Genomic DNA, 22,095 nt, shown 5'->3' on the forward strand with positions numbered 1-22,095 from the left:
AAAAACAGACAGAAAAAGTGGTAAAAATGGTTCAAAGTGTCAGTGATAGAATCCAATGGGATGAGGCAATCTAACCAACGACCACAAAGCCACAAAAAACTAAATGAAATAAAAATGTTATTATCTTTGTTAGACTTAAACTTTGTTTTTTAAGGAAAATAAAACAAAGTTATTCTGAACTTTAACATAATGATCAAAACAAGTGCAAATATTCAAACCTGGGACTTTACACAAACTGTTATTCTAGTTTCAACCCTATTATCACATCATTTTGATAAAAAAAAATACTTAGAAATGCATTTCTTAGCTCAAAAAGTTTTGACCTTTTGACCTTATAAAAGTTTAGGTGATCATGTGCATTATGTATTAGAACAGTGGTTCTCAAACTGGTGTACGAGTACCCCTGGGGTTACTTGAACACCTCTCAGGAGGTACACAGAATCATTTGTCAGTTTATTTTTTAATCATTGAAGATTTTTTTTATTTTTTTTACATGCACACATACTTTTTCCTCCTCCATCAATAATAATTTGTGGCACATTTTTAAAATACACCAAAAGATGAAGTTCAAGTACCAAAATTTGCAAAACATCAGAAATACATGAATAAAAAAGGCCTAAATTCAAGGTTAATGTTGGACGAGCCTACAGACAATAATAAATAATGTAAAACGTGAGCTATGGGGTACTTGTGATAATAAATACAGACTACGGGGTACATGGGGCAATAAAGTTTGGGAAACACTGTCATAATATACAAAGTTTATGGTATATAATATCAGCGATTTGAATAAGTTCTTAAAATGTTTCGAGTCAAATCCACTTGTCTAATTAATTTAATGGTGAAGTAAAAAAAAAAAAAATTAAAAAAAGTAAAGTACAGATACTCAAAATTACTTTAAGTACAGTACACAAATGTATTTACCTAATTTATCAACACTGAATGTATACACTGACAATACAGTTTGATGGCAGCTTTCAAGTTTGGTTGCCATGGCTGCAAGATGAAAGAGAACCAAACAAAGCCATAACTCCAGTAGCTTGTCTGAGTGGTTGTGGTTCAGTTGGACAAACTCTCTCTTGATCTAAGTGTTGAGAAGTTAAATAAGCAATATTTGTGTATTTTCAAAGTTTAAATTGTGAAGACCTGATTGAGAAATGGCTGCTGTAGGTAAGAGACTTTATAGACAAAATATGAGGATGAACTTTGATCTGCTAAGATGAAAGAAAACTTTAGTAAATCAGTAGATTTACTTAAAACATGTTACAAATGATCATTAGAAAATTACTTTAATCTGGTTTTAATATATTACAAATAATTTCCTTTAATATTTTATGGATATAATACTGTTTAGTACAGTTAGAGAGTCTTTCAGAGCCAAATATGTGTGTACTTACAATATTCATTTATTTATATCTATTATCCAAAATGAAGCAATGACAAAAAAAAAAAAAAAACTAAGCTGACAGGAGAAAAAACGTACTGAGCAACAAGAGCATCAATAGAAATGTAGATTAGATAAGATCTTTATTTATTGAATATATATCAAAACTAAAAAGCAAAAAAGAGCAAAATAATATTAGTAATAATAATTATATGCACATTTAATAATCATTTCATTAAATATATTCCTGTTCAAAAGGGGTAAGAAGAAGTTTAAAACTTTTCTAGTCCTACCTCCTTATATTATTATTTCAATAGTGGAATAAAGGTACTAAAAGTATACTACCTATGTATATTTATTTCATTTATCAACACTGAATGTATGCATTTACAATACAGTTTGATGGCAGCTTTCAAGTTTGGTTGCCATGGCTGCAAGATGAAAGAAAACCAAACAAAGCCATAACTCCAGTAGCTTGTCTGAGTGGTTGTGGTTCAGTTGGACAAACTCTCTCTCTTGATCTAAGTGTTGAGAAGTGAAATAAGCAATATTTGTGTATTTTCAAGAGTTTAAATTGTGAAGACCTGATTGAGAAATGGCTGCTGTAGGTAAGAGACTTTACAGACAAAATATGAGGATTAACTCTGATCTGCTAAGATGAAAGAAAACTTTAGTAAATCAGTAGATTTACTTAAAATATGTTACAAATGATCATTAGAAAATTACTTTAATCTGGTTTTAATATATTGAAAATAATATTTCTTAAAAATAAAAAAAAACTGTTCAATTATTTATGTAGATAATACTGTTTAGAGTGTGCCAACAGAAAATGCAACACATGCAATAAATGCAAAGACAGGACTTCACATATGAAGTGGATTTGTTCTTCAAAATTATAAGACAGGACAAAATGTCCTTGTTTATGTGAGTCTTACTGTTGAAATACTGAATACTAACCTTGTGCCCTGTCTATCACTTTGACAGAGTCTCAACTCATTTTAGGGCAGGTTCTGCAGAGCAGCTCAACTCAATATACAATCATTGAGTTCATCGGAGAAGGTGCCTTCGGTAAAGTGGCCAAGTGCCAGGTTAATTCCACCAGCGAATTAGTGGCAGTAAAAATATTGAAGGACACGTTTGTGCAAGACATGGAGGAGGAGGTGAGTGTTTGGATCTCTCCTAGTTTTGGTGCCTCCAACAGGTCTTTAACTATGAACTGTTTAGAGAATAGTGATATAAAGATGATCTAATTATGCTTTTATTCCCCTCCAGCTGTCTATGTTGAGTAAAATCAACCTACTGGATCCAGACCAGTTTAACTTGGTCAAGTTCCATGAGAGGTTTGAGTACTCCAGCTATACCTGCCTCGTCTTTGAGTTGCTGGAGATGAACTTATTACAGTTCCTCAAAACTAAACTGGGTTCTTCAATGTATGTGAACCAAATCCGCCCCATTGCCAAGCAGGTATGATCCTTTCTTATTGTTTGACTAAAATCCTATCTATGATGATGCTTGTTAATCCATTAATAAAGCTTTGAGTTAAAAGCTGATCTTAAACAGCTCCATAAGAGGAACTCCATTATAATTCTGTCTTTTCTCATCGTGTCCCTGCAGATGTTGGTAGCACTACAGAGACTCCAATCTCTGGGGATCACCCACAATGACATCAAGCCTGACAATGTGATGCTGGTAAACACTGAGGAGGATACATTACAAGTCAAGCTCATTGACTTTGGACTGGCTCATCCATCCTCCTCCACCACGCACGGGAAATGGCTTCAGCCCATGGGCTACAGGTATGAGGGTGTCAGCCTGAATGACTTCTGTGGTTTTGTAACAAACCTGTGTCATTATTAGGGGTGTAACGATTCAAATATGCTATTGGTTCATTCAGAACGATTTGATCAGAAATGATTCAGTGACTTAAAATCGATTCAGTAACTTTTTAGCCAAAAATAATAATTCAACCACTGTGACTGAAATAAATCCCTGAATAATGGACAGTACAGGTGAGGTTTTATCGATTTCTGATTTTTCATCCATTCTATCGATTAATCGATTGAATGAATGAATTGATACACCCTTAGTCATTATAGTGTTGGTACTTAGTGGTAAGCAACAGATTTCTAAAGCGTATTTCATTCATTTTGCTTCACAGGGCCCCAGAGGTGTGTCTTGGCCTTCCGTTCACAGAGGCCATTGACATGTGGGGACTGGGCTATATGCTGGCCAACCTGTACCTGAATACCAACCTCTTCCCTGTCAGCTGTGAATATCTCATGGTAGGTCATCTTGTTTTATCCACCATCCCTCCATCCATTTAATGACCCACGTGCTCTTTCTAAGGGTTGCAGCTGTTTTATACACATGTATATAAAGTCTTGAAGAACTGCCCCTAATGTGTGTAATTGTGTGTCATTTCTGCAGATGAAAGCCATGGTGGAGTATCTTGGTATGCCGTCAGAAGACCAGCTTCTATTTGGCATGCATACCAAGAGATTCTTCTGTCAGGAGGCAGATGAGTTTGGCTTGGGATGGAGGCTCCTGGTAAAACATAGTTTTTATTGTTGTTGAACCTTGACTGTTGCCTTAAACGTATCCTAATCCATTATTATTGTCATTGTGTTTCCTCAGACACCAGAAGAATACTCAGAAATTAATAGGGTGAAAGCTAAGGAATGGCCCCCATGGCGCCCCCATTTCTTCTCATTGGATGACCTTCTCTATGTAAGTATTCTCTACAATATTTGAGTTCAAATACTTAGCAGCGGTCGCTTCTTTAAAATGTAACCTACTTTATACATGCGTTTATCACCTGAAATTACTCATGGTTGATTTTTTTGTAACACTTTTCAAATGTTTTGAGCGAGAGAGGTTTGAACTTCTTCTAGGATCTACAGTAACTCCTTATTTTCTTTTTAAAAATCCAGATCTACGAAGAAGAGGATGCTGAGGAGTTTAAGGACAGGACTGAGTTCATAGACTTCCTAAAGCACCTGTTGACTCTGGATGAGGAGAAGCGATTCTCTCCGACTGAGGCTCTTCAGCATCCATTTATTAGGATGTCCCACCTGAGCCAGGATCCTGACAGCAGTGACTAGTGAGTAACTGCACTGAGGAGGCAATCACGCACATGGAGATCAACTTGTTGTTCTATTGACTTTTGTACTCATCTTTTTTTTACATTTTTCCTCTAGTCTGACCACTGCACAGGCATTAATGCCAACGGAGGCCTCACATAGTGTTACTCCTGTGAAGGATGGTGAGGCACATGTGGCTGAAGAGGCTGACGAGGTCCCACCCACTCCTGCATCCAGCCAAATCACACACATAGAGACAGATGTCCCCAAGGTCCCTCTTTTTCATGTGAATGATGACAATGAAAGAGTTCAGGAGCCATGCCAAGATCTGGGAAAAGAACTCCATCTTCCTGCAACTCAGAGTGATTCAGGAATCTGTTCCTTTCCAGAACAGTTTCCTAATCATTGTGATGAGGGTCTGGAATGTGTTTCATCAGTGAATGGACCTATGGTTGAAGACGTCCCCTTCCCCACCCCCAAGAGGTTCAAGAACATTCGGAGGTTCTTCTCCCGAATTCAAAACATGTTTTTCAGCTGCTGCTGTTCCTCCGTGCAGGAGTAATTTCTTTATTTGTACGATTCTATTATATTCTATTTTAATTATATTCACCTTCTCGTACTATTCATCCTGCTCTCCTATCCACCATGGGACTGTATGTTTTAATTGTATTATTTCACATTTTATTGTTTATAATATTGTTTATTATTTTATTTGTTTCAAAGTAAGGTGACCTTTAGATATTTTTAAAAGGCACCTGAGAAACACAATGTATTTTTTATTATAATGAATATTAAATGTCTATTTATATTTGTAAATAAAAACACTTCATAACTTACATACATTTTTAATGTTTTCATATTTTTTACCCTTTTTCCCAAATATTTTGAAGCTTTTCAGGGAAGTCCCTGACATTGTAGTGTGTTAAAAGTTGTGCAGAGCTGCTGAATGTCCTGGATCAAAATGAATAAAAGCTGTGTTCATTTTTCATAAGTCAGTAGTGGTGATGGCATTGTCCAATACCATGTCAGCCCTAAAACTACCTATGGTTATAAATAATAATAATAATAATAATAATAATAATAATAATAATAATAATAATAATAATAATAATAATAATAATAAATTATTTTATATACTTAGAATTGGTAAGACATTTGTGATTACGGATAAAACTACACAAAAAATAATAATATTGATAATTTTGACTCAGAAAACTAAATTTCACATGCTCAGTAGAATAAGCTCACCATTGATCTGAAAATATTTTAACTTCTGTTTTTTTTTGCAAAGTTTCTAAGCAGCACTCAATCCTGGCTTTATTTATTTATCTGAATAATATCAAGTGTTATCCAGGAAGTTTATTACTATTTGTGCAATAGTATATAGTTATCTTAAAAGATGCTAATACCATCTACTGGAAAAACACGTACAGTAATTTAGAGAAACCATAATGCAGATGAGGTGAGGCTACTTACACTTCATGAAAATGGTGGTGTTGGCATACAGCGTCTTCCTAAACACAGCATCTTGTGTCTGAGAACAGAGACAATAAAATGATTTAATATCAGTCCATAGAACATGAATGTCAATAAAGCACCAAATATTCCAACATTCCTGCTGGATCAGACACATTCCCAACAACAATATCAAGTGTTTTATTGTTTTTACAGGATTTACAGTTGAAAGTAAGAAAACATTAAACAGTGTAAAGTCTAGAAACAAGGAGTGTAAACACTTTTTACAATAATTATACATATTTTTATATCATTTTAATTTCATGTTGTGCCTTTTGTTTGTTTTTGACTTTCTTAAATTAATTTTTCTGAATTCATTTTTTTTCCCCCAAAGTTTTTTTTGTCCCACAGTCGGATATTTACACTATTATCCTATGTTGGTCTTTATTTTTGTTCTTAATATTCTATTATGTTGCTGCAAAATGTGCATTTCCCACATTTGGGGATCAATAAAAGACTATTCTATTCTATTCTATTCTATTCTATTTTATTCTATTCTATTCTATTCTATTCTATTCTATTTTATTCTATTCTAATAAAACATTCATAATTTGTTATTTATAATAACTAGATTCTTCACAGGAAATCATTCCTGCCTGTGGTGATCAAACTGTATAATGCCTCACTGTAACCTCACAGCTGGATTGTTGTAAATATCTGTATCATATTTGTATTATTATTATTATTAGTATTATCTTACTTTATTTTGTACTACTGTAATGTGTGTGTATCTGATCCTTATTTTCAACAGTCTTTTATTTAATTATAGACTTATATAATGTTTATTCTTTCTTTCGTCTTTATTAAATGTTTTATTCTTTTATTTGTGATTTTTTTTTAAGTGGCTGGAACAAAAGCAAATTCCCTCTGGGATTAATAAATGAATTCTGATTCTGATTCCTCTATTTCTAAATATATTTTATTTACCTATAATGTTTATTCATGCAGGTTGTCTTATTAAGATAACAAGGTCTCAATGTCTAGAGAGACTTGGACAGATACATAAATAAATGAATAAAGTAAATATTGATGTTCTAAGTAAAGAATCTAATACTAAGTGAAGGAAAGCAGCAGATACACAACATATACAGCAGGTGATATAAGTATTGACTAATGAAACATCTTCTTTATAGGCCATCAGTTGGGACTGAACCAGCTGATATTAATTTATAACTAATTACTGGTTGATTTCAGCTGGTGTCTTAGGTTTTCTATGCTTTTTTTCACCTCCCTTTCTTCATGTGTCTTTTTCACATTATTACACATAATAAAAAAATAACATTTTATGTAAATAGCACCTTTAGAAATATATTATTTACTGAAAAAAAACTGATGTGTTTTTACCCACTGTATTTAGTTTACCTTTAATAGTTATAAATATTTCTAATAAGCTCCCTAAATATGTAATTATTAAATTAGAAATATTGTCATTAGAGATATGTTTGATACAGACCAATAGGTGAGTAACATTTTAAACCAGTTTAAACAGTTTAAAAGAGTTTATTATTTTTCTATGTATGTATTAATATGTAGTTATATGATTTCTTAATCAGAAAATTGAAGCTACTGTGAAGTTGTTGTTGCACTTTTGCTTAAACCTGGATTAAAGCTTGTAATTGTTGAATGACAGAGATTCATTTACTTTTTATTTTGGGATTGTTTTATGCATTTTAACTCTTGAAGACAATCACAGCAATAAAGTTGCACTTTTGACAATATATCTGATGTCTGCAGTCATTTCAAAAATCTAATTGAAATTAAAATTTTTCCTCAAAAAATCTGATATTTTTTATGGTAAAATGATACAGCCCTACTAACAGGTGAGTTACAGATCACTGAAGCAGGTAATGCTGGTTTTAATTCAGTGTTTGTCGATGCATTAGTTCATTGTTTTTGGGAGATGAATAACTTCAGATCAGTCTAATGCTTTGGTTAATATTCTGCAATGAATTATTGACTCAAAAACCTACAATAACTTGCACTTGATTTAATATTATTCACATTATAAACCTTTGGAAAAATACAGAGACATTCAACATGCTGATCTTGATCATTGAAGTTATCACATTATGCAAGTTTCTTACAAATAAAGTGAGCAAAGACAAATGTATCTTGTTAAAACCAAATGGTGGCTTGTCAGGGTTTACAACATCACTGATCTCTATTATACCATTGGTGAAAAAGCCAAACACTCTCTGGTATACTTATATTGACCTGAATATTAAACATGTCTTGTTCATTACATTGTTTACTTCAGTGATACTGTCCTTTACAGTTTAATGAGCAGACTATTATTATTATTATTATTATTATTATTATTATTATTATTATTATTATTATTATTATTATTATTATTATTATTATTATTATTATTATTATAACTACTACATTGAGTTCAAATAGTAATAAAAGGTACCTAGAGCATATGACGAGATAGAAAGCAGACCTATAATAATGTTAATTTCCATTTTATATGCACATTTTTCGTAAATACATTTATTTTCTTGATAGTTTAATGGTGTTTATAAAAACACATTTTGTGTAATAATGATGCACTTAATCCCTGTGACTGCTGGAGTGTTTTATTAACAAAATAATGCATTCTGATTTAACTTTAATAAACACATTCCACAACAACTGTGGACGTACCATCAATAAATTACTATAATAATAGTCTTACAGCCCCATAATGATGCAGTTGAGCGACACATGTTGTTGGCATGTTTTCAGTGTACCAATATGGCGGCGGGTGGCTTCACTACTGTATGATAGAGATCAGTGTTTCATTGACTCTTTTGTTCATTGTTGTATTGCTGCGGGGTTATCCAGCTGATGAATGTTTTGAAAGCCAACTTAAGTTTTGTTTCATTGAATTCAAGGGGTTTTAAAGACAATCAGCCATCCATCAAATCCTCTTCAGCCATGGAAGTAATGGATCAGCTGGAGTTGCCATCTGCTTTAACAAGTGCCCAGGTGAGGTCATTTCATATAAGGCAGATGACAATGGACACTGGCTGACAGCTGTCATAAAGATTGACAATGCAGACATAATTCTAACAAATGTTTATGTCTATATTACTACCACGCAAAACAAGAACCTATTACAAGAAATCACAAACGTTAATTCTCAGTATAAAAGGTTGTATCATACAGACTTAATACTTATCAGAGGAGACTTCAACTTAACACCTGATGATTACTTGGATAAGTATCCATCAAAATTCACAGATACACATTTTAGTATCACTTTGATTGAATTGTGTAACACATTCTCATTGCTTGATATCTGGAGAAATAAAAACCCAAAGCTCAGACAGTACTCATGGATTAAACCTAATGGGTTATAAGATCTAGAATTGACTTGTGGTTGTCTGCTCCAGAATTGGTTAACCATGTCTCAGATGTAACTATCTCCAATGTACCGTTAACCCACCACTGCCTGTTGTACCTTAACCTAAAACCAGATATAAGTTCTAACAAAAGGAATGTGTATTGTAAATTTAATGCAGATTTGCTGAAAAACCAGGAATATTGCAACACAATTAAGAAATTAGATATGATGTAACTATTGGTAACTACCGCTGGAGATGAGAATTTTTTTAATTCATGGTCAGACAGGTTTCAATATGTTTTGGAAAGGAAAGAAACAAGACTTTGAGGGAACAAGAACTTAAACTAATACAAGATTTGGATGAATATTGTAAGAAAACTCCAATGTTGGACTCGGACAAAGCTACCTTTATAATTCTCAAATCCAAATTGGATGAATGAAGTTCTCAAAGAGCCAGAGGAGCTTTCGTTAGATCGAGAGCCAAATGGATTGAAGCAGGTGAACGTAACACAGCATATTTTTGTGGCCTTGAAAAGAGGAGACAGGAGAGGAATTTGATTGACACACTCATGATTAATGATGTTGAATGTATGGATCCCAAAGTCATTGCTGAGGAAGTTTATGAATTTTGTAAGATCTTTATTCATGGACCTCTGATAAAGACTCATCTCTCCTGGACAGTATAAAACACAACATTCCTACCATCAGCCTGGATTTTAAGGAAATGTGTGATGCAGACATTGATATGTTTGAGTAGATACTGCAGTTAAACATCTCTCCCTAAGGAAATCCCCTGGTCAGGATGGCCTCTCATCAGACTTTTACAAACACTTCTAAGAGGATATAAAATACCTTTTTTTCTTTGCCATACAAGAATGTATCAAAGCTAAATCTCTGATGAACACCATGAAACAAGGACTCATTTCACTGATCTCCAAAAGTGGTAAATATAAAAGTATTTGAACAATTTCAGACTGATAATCTTACTCAATGTGGATTATAAACTGTTTGCTCAGGTTATTGCTAACAGACTTAAAGAAGGTATTTCACAAATTATCAGTGAATCACAATCTGGTTTTCTCAGAGGTCACTCTATCCATAACAACATTAGGATGGTGTCTATAGACTTACTAGATTATTGGGACAAAATTGAGGATAATGGTTTTATTCTTTTCTTGGAGTTTTGTAAGAAATTTGACCGGGTTGAACATTCGTTTATGATGATACATTGCGTCAATTTGGTTTTGGAGACGCCTTTTATGAAATTATCAAAATATTATACAGTGATATCAATAGTTCTGTGTTGTTCCCTTTTGGTACCTGTAAATGATTTGATGTTAAAAGAGGTATTCAACAAGGATGCCCTGCATCCCCTTTACTATTCATTATGGTTGTGGAAATTCTTAGCTTTATGTTCAAAAACTGTGAAGAGGTCAAAAAATTAAATGAGATGTTTTAGACAACCCATTAGCTATAATTCAGCTTGCAGATGACACCACCCTTTTCCTTAAAAATGAGGCACAAATACCTATAGCTCTACAAGTAGTCAGTCGCTTTTCCAAAGCCTCTGGTCTTCACTTAAATATTGATAAATGTGAATTCATGGCAATTCATGACCACCCTCAAATAGCCCTGTATGATAAACCTGTTAAAGACCAGGTAAAATACTTGGAGATTACCATCTCAAAAAACTCAGAAGTCTGATTAAAAAGCAACTTTGATAATACAATGAAAAAGAGTAAAACTATATTAAATACATGGTTACAGAGAGATCTCTCCATATTTGGTAGGTTATTGATCTCTAAAATGGAAGGTCTCTCAAGAATCATTTACCCTGCATATTCTCTGGACAAACCACAAACTGTTATTAAACATATCAATCAAAACAACTTCAATTTCATCTGGAAAAATAGACGTCATTATATAAGGAAGAATGACATTGTCAAGTCTTTAGAGGAAGGTGGTCTTAATGCTATTGACTTTGATCTGATGAATGGTGTTTTAAAACTAAGATGGTTACAAAACTTTATGACTCATATGAATACTTTATGGTTTAATGTCCCTGCTAAAATATTCTCCAATGTAGGCAGCATTCAATTGCTTTTACACTGTGATTTTAAACTGTCCAAACTACCCATAAAAATATCAAAATTCCATGAACAAGTCCTACAGTACTGGAAATTAATATATAAACATAATTTCACACCCCATAACGCGCCAATTTGGAACAATCGGTATATCCTTATTAAACAAAATCATTTTACTTTAAAGACTGGGATGATCAAGGAATATGGTCAGTTTTGCATTTAATGGATGAGAGAGTGAATTTACTTAATTTTGATGATTTCAAGCATAAATACAATATTGCTTGTACAATCCAATAATTTTCTGATGTTATTAATGCAATACCACAAGCTATTATTTGCACTCTAAAAGGTTCTCTACTATACTCACACCTTGTCCCTCGTGTGCCTTCCTTACTGGTCCACTACTGCCCCTTTGTGGACAAGAAATGTAACAACAAGTTTCTCAGAACAGTGCTAACCAATGCATACTTCCCCTTATCTCTTAGAAGACGACATTTAGTACAAAGATTCACCAGTCAAAACGTTCAAAATATTAGGTGCAATTATCTTAAATTTCCTATTCCACCTAAAGCTAAAGAAGTGCATTTTAAAACTATGAAAAATATTTATCCCTGTAAAGATTTTTTACACTTAAAATGTAATATTGGTGAAAATGACTGTGTTTTTAGTACTAACAACATAGAAACTGAAGAACATCTGTTCTTTACTTGTGTTTATACAAACATTTACTGGGACAGTTTTTGTTAATGGGTTTCATGGCTTTCAGAAATACTGTCTTTGAATTATAATGATGTTAAATTCAGAACTATTTTGAAGAACAAGAAAAAAACAGTTTACAGTTAATAATCTTATCATTATGGCAAAATTCTTTGTACACAAATGTAAATTTGGTGACACGAAACCTGTATTTATTGTGTTTCTAAAAGAACTAATATCTCTGATGAACTCTTTAAAACTATGTAACTCAAAGAAGGCTGTATGGCTTTATAATAATCTAATAACTATGTCTTTTGACCCCATTGCACCTTAATGTTGTTGGTTTATACAATTGTTACAAATTGTAATGTTCTTTTTTTTCTGCTCATTTCATTTTTTTTCACGCTCTATGTGCAACTGCTCTGAAAAATGTAAACCTGTAAGTTTCATTTGTTAATTAAAAAACATAAATAAAAATAGATTAGTGTTTCAGACCATAGACAAGCGAATTAGACAATGTTTTTATTTTATTTATTTATTTATTCATTTTTACTCATTTGGAAAATGTGAAATACATGGATTAGTTTTTGAATATCTACATTTGTGAAAAGATTTTTTTTTTGACAAAAAAATAATAAAAATAATAATAAAAAAAAAACTTTTATTTCATCGCACATAATTTTTCCATCAAAGAAGCATGAATATGAAGATTTTTAGAGAGTAGTTCTCACAGAAATTAAACACAATCTTTCAAACATTCCAAATAAATTAGGCCCCATTTGTACATAAAAACACAATTTTGATATAGATTTAATAAACTAAGTTTGTTATATCTTTAGTTTTGTTTTAATTTCATATGCTACTAAAAACATGGTATTTTTATTCACTGGAATGTTAAACCAAGCTAAAATGCCAAATGACAGAAAAATACACAAAAAGACAACAAATTTAATTACAAAAACACAAAATAAGAACAAAAACACCGAAAATGAGAGGAAAATGTACAAAAGTTTTACATATACACAAAAACGTTTCCAAAAACACATACAAAAAGAATTAAAAATTAAAATATTAAATGAAATATTTTTGTGGTTTGTAAAATCCCATTTCCACCATTTTTTGGTAAATTTTAACAAATTTTAACTGTGATTAAAACAAGGAATTCAGCTACATCTTTAAGATGAATATATATACTATGACACAAATAATAATACTAGTAATTTTTCTAAGACACTGATGTCATGTTTTTGCTTAGAAAGCCAACCCTCCTATATCTGACCATAAAGAAACAGATAAACTCTTTTGCAGACACTTCTTTGTCTCTGTAAAACATGTTCCCTCAGGATCCTGAATAAATCCACACAAAGACATATTATTGTCATCCACTCATTTTTATTTCATCACACATATAATTTTTCCACCTAAGAAGCATGAATATGAAGATTTTTAGAGTAGTATTCTTTAAAAAAGTGTAAAACAGTTTAAATAACACATCACAATTTTAATACTGAATATGTGTTTTGATAAAAGGGATATGAGGATTATATACATGATATATTTACACTACAAGTGTTCACAGGTTGAGCATTCTCTGAGCTGGAGGATCGTCTGTAATTTGGCCTAAAAACAGAATCAAGGTTTTGTTGGGGGTTAAACATTGTGTTCCTCAGCTTCAGTAACAGTTTGTCTCTGCAGAGGGAAGCCATCAGCCACACATCCAGATAAGTCAGAAATAGGGCTGTAGAGGAATAGGTTTCCAACAATGTCAGAGACATGAGCTGCATTAGGATCAGCGGAAGCAAAGCTGAGCTGGTTTGGAGAGCAAATGCTTTCAGTGACCTCAGGAGGTTGGCTCATGCTGCCAGGCAAGATGTGTTGTAGATCCCACAGACGGCCTCCTTCCTCCCCGGTGTGGGTACCACCACAACCTGGTTCAGAGATGGGCGGTCCATACATTGAAAATACAGGCCGTGGTCGCCTGCAGGACTGCCAGTCCATTGTAAAATCAGTGCAGGCCTGGGCGTAAAGGTACGGATGGTGACGCATCTGACTCGCATTCCTTAGGAAATTGAGAACAATGACAGTCCTCATCGAAGCTGAAAGACACAAGATACAGTGAGTTCATTATTATCACTAAACTTCTAAAGCAGTGGTTCACAACCTTTTTTTTGTTTTTGTCGTGACCCTATTTTTATTTTACCCAAAAAGCTTTTTTTTTTTCTAAAATGTTTTTTATATTGTGTCACATTTACAAGTACATAGTATCAATACACATGTATAACAAACTAAACAAAAAAGACAAATGTAAATTGTTGCTGATGAAGTAGGCTACCTAGAAAGAACATCTAATAGTGCCTTTAAAAGTTTAAATCAAAGTAAAGTTTTAACCTATAAAGCTTAGAATCTGAAGAAGCTATTAAATAATTTGCCCTCTGATTGAGAGGTTGGGGGTTCGATCCCTGTCTATACCGGTCTGTGTGTCTAAGTGTCTTTGCTCCCAGTGGTTGACTAGCGCCTTGCATGGTAGCTCTGTTCCAGTGGCGTGTGAATATGAATATGAATGTGAATGAGCTGATATGTAAAACACTTTGTGACCTCTGTCTGTGAAAGGTGCTCTAGAAATAAACCTTACTTACTAAAGCAACAATCAGTCACCAATTTATAGAAAACAGGAAGTAAACAAGTTTTTAAATCGAGGCTACTTACGTGTTTGGAATAGTTTGTCCATCGTTTGTTTAGCAGAAGTATAAATGTTATTATTTCTGTCCAAAGCGCAGGTAAACGTGCTCTTATTCACAGGAATATTAGAGACTGAACAAGTTTCCACTTTCAAGATGAAAGAACAAGTTTTTAACGCTCGAGTGATGCACGTCTGTCAGTTAACGCTGAAGACACGCCCACTAAGGCATACTCCTCAATGATTGGTCCATCAATGATGCGTTCCAGACAACCCGGAAATTTATTAATTTGTGATTAAAACTAAGATTATTCATGACAGCAAATAATGTATTAGACCAATAATAAGGCAAGGCAACATTATGTAGTACTTTTATCAGCAAGGCATTCAAAGTTATTCATTTTAGGAATTTAAAAATGACAAATGACGTAATAACATTTTTAAGAAAACAGCTGTTTTAAACTAAATTTATAATATGAAAGCATCATTTTAAATCAAAAGGAAATAACATTACACAATATCTGTAAATAATCTGCAGAGGTAACAAGTAATTAACAAAGTACACATACTTTGTCATCCATGAAAAAGCTACTTAACCTCCCACTATTCTATAGTAATACATACTTCCCACGGGCACTGTACTAGTAGACTGACTGAATAAGGATGTTTGACGAGTTTAGTTACTTTTTTACTTCAGATTGTGAAAGTCTGACAGCATGTGGTCAACAACTGCAAGTACAACAATGTAAACACAGCTGTAAAACTTGTCTTTTATTCACTATTGATTATTTCCATGCAACTAAGGCGTAAACTTTAAAGCATTAAGAAGATAAATATTTGGAACAAAAAAATGTATTTTACTGGTCAATACTTTGTCTGTAGTCTTTCACTCTGCAAAATCATTTTGTGAGCCAAATTGACCTTAAATATTTTGTCATTTCTCACATCAAAAACAGTAAAATTAGTATTATGTACCATAGTTTAAAGTTTTTGACTGTTAGACGAATCATTAAACACACCAAGACAGTCAACAACCTTTATTAATCCATATACAGTATGTGCCACTCAGAATCTGGGAAAAGGTGTTACAAGTTGACCTCTAAAGGGACGGTCTATATGGATCTTTCTACAGTATGTCTGTTTAAAAAAAAAAAAAAAAATTAAATTGAAAAATGGATTTGAAAAAAAATGAATTTAGAAAACGGAATTTAAAAAAATAATAATTGGGAAAATGGATAAAAAAAATACTAATTCAAAAACCGGATTTAAAAAAATTGATTCAGAAAACTTTTTTTTTTTATTTATTTTTTTTACTGAATACAATGCTCCACAAACTCAATCGATGGTAACACTGGCAACCAAGAACTAAAGAAAATACATAAAAAATAATTCAGAGGTCACTTAAAAGACATATTTTAACAGCGTGTTTAGATTGGACAAATTTGACAAATGTATATGTATATATATATATTTTTTTATGCTGTCCTTTTTAAATATCTACATTTGTGATTATTTTTTTTTGTTCATAAAATTAAAAAAAAAATACTTATTTTTTTTTTTCTAACTTTTATCAAGCTGTGCACAGTGGTTACCATTGTCTTAATTATCCAACAACTGTCAACTGGACTACTAGGAAAACTATGGAAATTCCAGTAAACACAGTGCAGACAATTATATATATATATACACGTAATGTAAGCTTTACACTGACAATATTTAATTGAACATTTGATGTAACCTAACTAGCATGAACACAGTCTGCTACATTGATTTGTGTAATATGTTCTAATGTATATCAGCTTGTTCCCCAAAAAATGCATTTCATTATATATGTACATGAACGCAGCTTTAATAAAAGCTTTATTCTGTGCTTTGTTTTGCACGTGGCTCTATTTATTTATATTCAAACTATTTTAACCTCAGTCATTTTCTACAGTGAGGCAGTCAAATAAGGCTCAACGTTTTCACACATCTTTTGGTATTAGTAAATGTTAAAGAAAACTTAACAATTGGTCGTTTATTGATTCATAGTAAACACATTTCACATAATTTTTTTCTGGACAAAATAGTTGTTTCTTGATATTTCATGTTTGGAGGGAATTATTCTGCACATGTTTTTACATTTTAAGAGTGTCAAAGTAAATCATCAGTGACAAAAAATGTACCAAGGAGACTTTATTGCAACATTACCTGCCAGTTGTTCACATAGAGATATTAATCATAGATGTATTATTAAAAATACTGTTCACACTGGTAGTGATGGATCTGCCATATTTACACCTGTAGTCAATTTACATTTATAGAATATGAATAATTCTTATTCCTTATGATATTTTTCAGAGCTTTAAAAACATCTGTATTACTTTCCAACCCCTGCATACACTGGGCACATCACAGATGGATCGTTTATCTTGTGAACGATGTATTTGCATTGGCTTTTGTCAAACACTGACACACAGTCGTCAGGGAACTCCTGAGGAGTAGAGTACCTGCCATCACAGGGTTAATACATGGTTAGTTTAAAATAAACTGTATTGTGCACAAAGGTCAGGATCATATGTGCACCACTTACCCTGCACAACAACTGCTACACGTGCAGTCCATGCACTGACTGTTTCTCCAACTAGAGCCTACAGGATGCCAGGTTTTATCAGTGTCATCCTGACAGCAAGTCTTCACTGTGGGTTCAATAAGGGATCATCACAAATAACATCTCCAATCAGGAACGATGCATTGATTAAGCTGTGTACTGATGAGGATGTGTGTATAATTTAGTGATATTGTAGGATTCTAACCAGGTGGAGCACGCTTGACGAAGCACTGAGCCTGTGACAGTGACAGCACAGCACAGAGCAACAACGCCAGAGCCAGAGATTTCTGAACAAAAAGCCAATTTAATCACAGTTATTGTGGGGCGCCTATTGTAAAGTTGCACATGTTAAAATAAACAGCAACTGTTTGTATCATTTAGCAACAAAACGCATAAAAAAAAAGTTGGGAAAGTAAAGTGTCAATGTTGAATCTAAATGTTAAATAATAATTCTTAAGTTAAATTTAAATCTAAACGTTACAATTAAATTTAAATGTCAAATCTCAATATTAAATCAAAATCTTACATCTAAATGTCACGAATGAAACTAAATATTTATCCAAGATTGAAAATTAACCATTTAGATTTAGCATGTAACATTTTGATTTATCATTTGACACATATTTAAATTTAACATTTAGATATAAAAATATTCTCATAAAATAGAATGTCAATATTGAATCAAAATGTTAAATTTCAATTTTAAATATTAAATCTAAATGTTAAATATTAAATCTAAATGTGAAATTTAAAACTAAATGTTAAATATTGCAATTAAATATAAATGTTAAATCTAAATATTGCAATTAAATATAAATGTTAAATCTAAATATTGCAATTAAATATAAATGTCGTGTGAAACTAAATATTTAGCTAATATGCAAATTCACCATTTAGATTTAACGTTTAACATTTAGATCTAATATTTAACATTGACATTTTTACAAGAAAAAATATCACAAATATTGCAGTAAATCTGGTCAAAAGTAACAAAAAAAAAAATTCTCATACGTTTTGTGAATGTGGTTTGTTGCTAAATGTTGCTAAAGGTTGCTGTTTATTTTAGCATTCGCAACTTTAAAATCGGCACCCCAGAAACTATAAATATATATTTCTTACATCAAGATATACAAACAATAAGCTATATGAGTATCAAACAAAAGTGAAGAATTTGCGGCATAATTTAAACTTACCATTGTGACAGTTTGACGTCTCCAACTTAAACTGACAAGATTAACAATATGTGAGCTGAAGCAAGGACCCTCTTTTTAAGCTGTGTGTTTGAAACCTTTGGAATCGATGCTTATCGAACCAACAAAGGTCGTGTTTGCACAACTAAAAAAACATACAGGGAAAAACAAGATCTGCAAAATTTCACAGTAGCAGCAAAATTAGTTTCATATCATCATCATCATCTTGATTTATTTAACTTTAACAAAGAAAGTAATGCTCTTTGGTGATATTTAAAAACAAATGGGAAATTAGTGGTGAATGTAAAACTGAACACACACTCAAAACTTAAAACCAACCACAAACATACAACAATATAGTCCAATAAAGGATTAACAAATTTTTTTTTAAAAATGCTGTAATTTGAGGGGTACAGGGGTACGCAAATTGTCATTGGGGGGTACATGAATGAAAAATAAAAATTGGAAACTAGAATATAAATCAACCAGCACTCAGGAGCCTCCATGCATTTTATCAGACTTTTACTTTCTTTCTAGAATTAGCTTTTGATAATGTTTGTTGTTGGAAGGATTAGTGCACAAAGTGACGAGATGCATGAAAGTGAAAATATATAATACAGTTATTCAAGATTGTTTTGTGTATGGTGTTATAATTTGAATAATAATAATAATTTTAATCAGTATTTTTTTATTATTATAAATTACTAGACATTTCAGGGGACCTTACTTGAATTCCAGATGAGGTCATCGACCCCAAGATTGAAAAACAATGCATTACATCATTATGTTTTTTAAGTGTGCAGCGATAGGGGGTACATGGCTTCAGGTTAAAACTCTGAAGGGGTACAGTAACATGACTGTGAAAGGTTTGGGAGCCACTACACGAGTGCATTTATAGTTTAAATAAAGTTTAACACGTTAAAAAAAAAAAAACCCACTAAGCTCTGAAACTCCGCCCACCGTTGTTGACTTGGTAACCATCACGGCGTTGTTGCTAAAGGATGGTTTTGCGGTCCAACTTGTGATCGTTTCAGTTGGTGATCGAAGTCTGACTGCTTGTGTTTTTGATTTTAATAACGACGATTATTAAAAACTGAATTTTTTAAATTTCATTTTCCCATCGTTTTGTTAAATGTTTGTGTTTCACGGTGGTCTAAGAACTCAGATTAACGCTTTGCATAAACCTTATGTATTTATTGTTTGTACCTGATGACTGCGTCACGAGTTTGTCTATTTAATCGCACTAAAAAATATGCGTAATAATTAGTGATCAATAAAGTCATGTTTAGGGGCAAACGCTTTTATTTTAACAACTGAATCCACTGCCCGCATCCAGCGAAGCAGTGGAAAGACTACCACCAGTTGAGCAGGTGACCAGATTTTTCACGACACCAGCTCAATCAGTGCAGAGTGGCTGCTCGCTGATACTTTCAGATAGCAAATATGCGGCCGCTTAACCAAATTTGTGTTGAGTTATGCTCATAATAATGCACAGAAATATGCTGAAGTCTTCTATACCAAAGGTAGGAACTTAAAAACGCTTTCTGGATATCTGTAGCTGAAAAGCTAACTGCTAGCATGGTGAAATGTAGGTATAGCCGCAAGTTTATGCTTAAATACGTTATAAAATATTACAAAATAGAGTAAAATTGCAAAACTAATGCATGTCAATCTAGCTAATCAAACAGAGCACGGGTGTAGCAGTAGTTGTAACTTGAAATGTTTGTTGTTTTGTGTTTTTATAGATTAAAAGTTCACATCTCTGGGTTTTTCACCTTTTACCTCCACAATGAGAGACATAGCAGAATATAAACATGCCAGTAGGTAAGTACTCTGTTTAAATTACGAATTATTAATATAAGACACATCTTAAAGTAGTTATGAAGACTATATACCAATTCACCTATGACGTACACATTATTATCCAACCATACACTATGGAATATTACCTGGTAAAATAAAATAACTACTAGAAAAAATAAATAAATGCATTTCATGACTTAAGTAGTTTAATCTTGTCATAGATTTTTGTAATACGAGTAATATTATCTAATAATAAACATATCTGGCTATTTTGTCCTTGTGCAGTAGCACTACACTGTACAGCTACTGTGTGTATACGATATATCAGCATAAATAACAATCCTCTATAACAGAAGCCACAGATATTGTTATGCAGGACAATATAGCCACAAAAATGTAAGAAATTCATCAATTTATGTTTGCTTAGTTTGCGCATATACCGGTACTTTGTCCTGTTTTTGATTGTCAAGACCTTACATGTGCTTTACATCACATTATTAACATAAAAAAAAAATGTTTACACTTTACAAAACTAATGGTAGGCTACTTTAATACTCTGCATTGTTGCTACAGCACCGTTTTCCTGGATTTCACTGTATTTGGTAAGGATGTCAATTCTTCGTTTGCATACCGGACAGTTATTAAAGACACACAGCACGGTTAGCAGCGTAGCGGCTAGCACCTGCTAACCAAATGAAAAGGATCAATGTATAATATGTACAAAAAATATCTTGCAAACACACAAAACGTGTTTTACTCACACCCAACGATTCACAAACAAACCCAGTGTGGTTTGAAAATACAAAACATCATTCACAAACGAATGTATTCAGTTTTGCAAATAAGAAACATACCTATCAAACATGTCTTCAACTACAAAAATATTCTTCAAGTATAAAATAGGACATTTCATGGAAAGTTTACTGGCTTTTCTGGGTGAATCAGCAATGCAGAAAATTAGTGCCAAAAGTCACGTGACAGTTGTCATTGTTGTAGAATTGATTTTGTACTTGAAGGATATTTTATTGTAATGTTTCTTTGTATGTGTAAAGCATGCTGTACTTGGTTGATAGGAATGTTTCTTATTTGCAAAACAAAATGCATTAGATTGTGAATGATGTTTTGTATTAGTATACCGCACTGAGTTTGTTTGTGAAACTTACTTTGTCTGTGAGTAAAACATGTTTTGTAAGGTTTTAGCTGGATTTTCAACTCCATTAAAAAAAATGTTCCCAATTTAAAATGTGAAAGCTTGATAAAAGTAACTTAACCCACAAACTTTTACTCTTAATTCTGCACCACAGTTGTGCAAAAGTTTGGGCAGGTTGAATCCTCTCATCTTCTAAGACAAATGGTTAGTAAATCTTATATTTGAGCTGTTCCTTTTATTTAAATGTTATCACATAAAAAATGTAGACACCCACCCCAATCCTATGAAGCTAAATGTAAATAATTTTTGATGGATTCACCAATTATTTCATTGGTGAATGGTAAAGCTGAACTTGAGTGTCTTAGTAAAGCAATTTCAAATACTGGTATTTACAGTCTTTAGAGCCCCGAAAGTCTTCCTATTTTTTTTTTTGACTGTCTTGTGTGTATATGTATAGTCTCTAATGTTTTTTGAATCTGAAATGTTGTGAATATGAAATCAGAAACATGATTAATATAAACTTTAATCTACATTTGATCCTGAAACTCTGCACCATGGCACATTAAAGGTCCCATATCATGCTATTTTTCAC

At 32.6% G+C, this 22,095-nt stretch overlaps 3 protein-coding genes across 4 annotated transcripts in view; 2 read left to right on the forward strand and 1 right to left on the reverse strand.

Moving 5' to 3' along the window:
- The first annotated feature begins 1,062 nt into the window (after positions 1–1,062).
- On the forward strand, positions 1,063–4,135 carry LOC114456317 (homeodomain-interacting protein kinase 3-like). Its single transcript, XM_028437983.1, has 7 exons — positions 1,063–1,170; positions 2,369–2,544; positions 2,657–2,848; positions 2,999–3,180; positions 3,543–3,666; positions 3,812–3,931; positions 4,019–4,135. The coding sequence occupies exons 1-7, from the start codon at positions 1,158–1,160 to the stop codon at positions 4,133–4,135; spliced, it is 924 nt and encodes a 307-aa protein (XP_028293784.1). The 5' UTR covers positions 1,063–1,157.
- Positions 4,136–17,129: 12,994 nt separating this feature from the next.
- Positions 17,130–19,531, reverse strand: msmbl (microseminoprotein, beta-like). The gene is made up of 4 exons (XM_028437984.1): positions 19,511–19,531; positions 17,566–17,647; positions 17,343–17,448; positions 17,130–17,259 (listed from the first exon to the last, which is right to left on the reverse strand). Exons 1-4 carry the CDS (start codon positions 19,529–19,531, stop codon positions 17,130–17,132), a joined length of 339 nt encoding a protein of 112 aa, XP_028293785.1.
- Positions 19,532–19,901: 370 nt separating this feature from the next.
- Positions 19,902–22,095, forward strand: part of ahi1 (Abelson helper integration site 1) — a 33,497-nt gene continuing 31,303 nt past the window's right edge. Inside the window, exons 1-2 of one of the 2 annotated variants that reach the window (XM_028438534.1) lie at positions 19,902–20,073; positions 20,296–20,370. In XM_028438534.1, the coding sequence (XP_028294335.1) occupies positions 20,340–20,370 (31 nt within the window). In that variant the 5' untranslated portion in view covers positions 19,902–20,073; positions 20,296–20,339. Of the gene's footprint in view, positions 20,074–20,295; positions 20,375–22,095 lie in introns of both variants that reach the window. The other variant, XM_028438535.1, reaches the window with a different exon arrangement.

The sequence above is a fragment of the Gouania willdenowi genome, chromosome 22, assembly GCF_900634775.1.
Source record: "Gouania willdenowi chromosome 22, fGouWil2.1, whole genome shotgun sequence".
NCBI lineage: Eukaryota > Metazoa > Chordata > Actinopteri > Blenniiformes > Gobiesocidae > Gouania > Gouania willdenowi.

Coding starts and splice junctions, on each gene's coding strand:
- LOC114456317 (XM_028437983.1), top strand. Junction 3,181..3,542: donor CTTCAGCCCATGGGCTACAG/GTATGAGGGTGT, acceptor TTTGCTTCACAG/GGCCCCAGAGGTGTGTCTTG. Junction 3,667..3,811: donor TCAGCTGTGAATATCTCATG/GTAGGTCATCTT, acceptor TCATTTCTGCAG/ATGAAAGCCATGGTGGAGTA.
- msmbl (XM_028437984.1), bottom strand. CDS start 19,531: ATGGTTACCAAGTCAACAACG. Junction 17,449..17,565: donor CGTCAAGCGTGCTCCACCTG/GTTAGAATCCTA, acceptor TTGAACCCACAG/TGAAGACTTGCTGTCAGGAT. Junction 17,260..17,342: donor TGTAGCAGTTGTTGTGCAGG/GTAAGTGGTGCA, acceptor CTGTGATGGCAG/GTACTCTACTCCTCAGGAGT.